Source organism: Tarenaya hassleriana, unplaced genomic scaffold, assembly GCF_000463585.1.
Source record: "Tarenaya hassleriana unplaced genomic scaffold, ASM46358v1 Cleome78, whole genome shotgun sequence".
Classification (NCBI taxonomy): Eukaryota; Viridiplantae; Streptophyta; class Magnoliopsida; order Brassicales; family Cleomaceae; genus Tarenaya; species Tarenaya hassleriana.
This window is the reverse complement of record NW_010970300.1, coordinates 552,888-554,615: the sequence shown is the minus strand read 5'-3', so window position 1 is coordinate 554,615 and position 1,728 is coordinate 552,888. Positions and strand designations below refer to the sequence as shown.

The window sequence follows — 1,728 nt, the reverse complement described above, 5'->3', positions numbered from 1 at the left end:
CCATACCAATGTTTGGTCAGGGGCTGACCACACGTTCCAGCGCCTCATTTGGTCAGTTTCGTCTCCTCGGTCCGTCTGTCCGCTCGTGTCGGGGTGACTTGGTCCGCCGGACCAAGAACTGGTCCGGGGCTGACCAAGTCACTTTGCCCAGATTTTTCGCCAGAATTTTCTCCTCTTCCGCGTATGTTCTTGTATTGAAGTTCGCAACTGTAAACCGCAAGGAAAATTATGCCCGCTTGGAAATATCAAAACATTATGCGCGATATCAACACCATCATTAGCATAAATCAAACCTGATCAATGCACCTAAATGATTCTAAGTGATATGCAAATGTAAAAAGGATACTAAAAAGGATATGTACAAGTTCGGGGTGCCTCCCGAGAGCGCTTGTTTAAGGTCTTAAGCTTGACCGTGTTTTCTCCTATTGCTCAACTGGATCGGAGAAGCGTAATGTGCCTCTCTCTATGTCTCGTTCTCCAGGGTTATAGACCTTTAACCTTTGAGCATTCACCTTAAATGTGGTTCTAGCGTGACCGTATAACTCTACCGCTCCATGGAAATAAACCTTCTTGATTGTGAACGGTCCCGACAAACGCGATTTTAGCTTTCCCGGAAAGAGCTTAAATCTAGAGTTGAAGAGGAGCACTTGGTCACCATCTCTGAATGCTCTCTGCAATACACGGCGATCATGCCACTTCTTCATCCTCTCCTTGTAGATTCGGGCGTTCTCATACGCATCCATCCGAATCTCATCAAGCTCATGAAGCTCTAACATCCGCTTCTCCGCGGCCGATTTCCAATCAAAATTCATCTTCTTGATCGCCCAAAGAGCTTTGTACTCAAGCTCAAATGGAAGGTGGCAAGCTTTCCCATAGACAATTGGAAGGGAGACATACCGATGGGTGTCTTGAAGGCTGTCCTATACACCCATAGAGCATCATCAAGCTTCATCGCCCAATCTTTCCTTGACCTTGACACCGTTTTCTCAAGTATCGCGTTGATCTCCCTATTTGAGATTTCAACTTGCCCGCTCGTTTGAGGGTGATACGGGGTAGCCACCTTATGCTTCACACCATACTTCTTCAAAAGAGCTTCGATGGTGCGGTTGATGAAGTGAGATCCTCCATCACTGATCACGACCCTTGGCGTCCCGAATCTTGGAAAGATCACCCTCTTGAACATCTTAGTCACCACCTACGAGTCATTAGTGGGACTCGCCATCGCTTCCACCCACTTGGTGACATAGTCTACCGCCACTAGAATGTACTGATTCCCATAGAAAGACGGGAATGGTCCCATGAAGACGATTCCCCAAACATCGAAGGGCTCAACTTCCAAGATGTAGTGCTGAGGCATCTCGTGGCAGCGTGATATATTCCCGGTCTTTTGGCAAGGGTCGCAAGAAGAGACGTATTGGTGAATGTCCTTAAACATTGAAGGCCAATAAAACCTGGCTTGAAGAATTTTCGCTGCGGTTTTCGACGCTCCGAAATGACCTCCATAGTCCGAAGAATGACAATGATGAATCACGCCTTGGACTTCCTCTTCGGGAATACATCGCCTTAAGAGGCCATCCTTGCCTCTTTTGAAAAGGAAGGGTTCTTCCCAGAAATATTCCTTGACGTCTCTGAAGAACCGCTTCCTCCCGTTATAGGCAAGCTCGTGAGGAGTGTACCCGCTGACAATGAAGTTAACAAGATCTGCGTACCACGGGTCCCTCTCCCTGA

At 47.5% G+C, this 1,728-nt stretch overlaps 1 protein-coding gene across 1 annotated transcript; it reads right to left on the bottom strand.

Annotated features, from left to right (window-relative positions):
- Window positions 1–422: 422 nt before the first annotated feature.
- Window positions 423–1,183, bottom strand: LOC109116181. Its single transcript, XM_019201123.1, has 2 exons — window positions 1,075–1,183; window positions 423–865 (listed from the first exon to the last, which is right to left on the bottom strand). The coding sequence occupies exons 1-2, from the start codon at window positions 1,181–1,183 to the stop codon at window positions 423–425; spliced, it is 552 nt and encodes a 183-aa protein (XP_019056668.1).
- Between the last annotated feature and the right edge of the window lie 545 nt (window positions 1,184–1,728).

Coding starts and splice junctions, on each gene's coding strand:
- LOC109116181 (XM_019201123.1), bottom strand. CDS start 1,183: ATGTTCAAGAGGGTGATCTTTCCAAGATTCGGGACGCCAAGGGTCGTG. Junction 866..1,074: donor AGCTCTTTTGAAGAAGTATG/GTGTGAAGCATA, acceptor TCTATGGGAAAG/CTTGCCACCTTCCATTTGAG.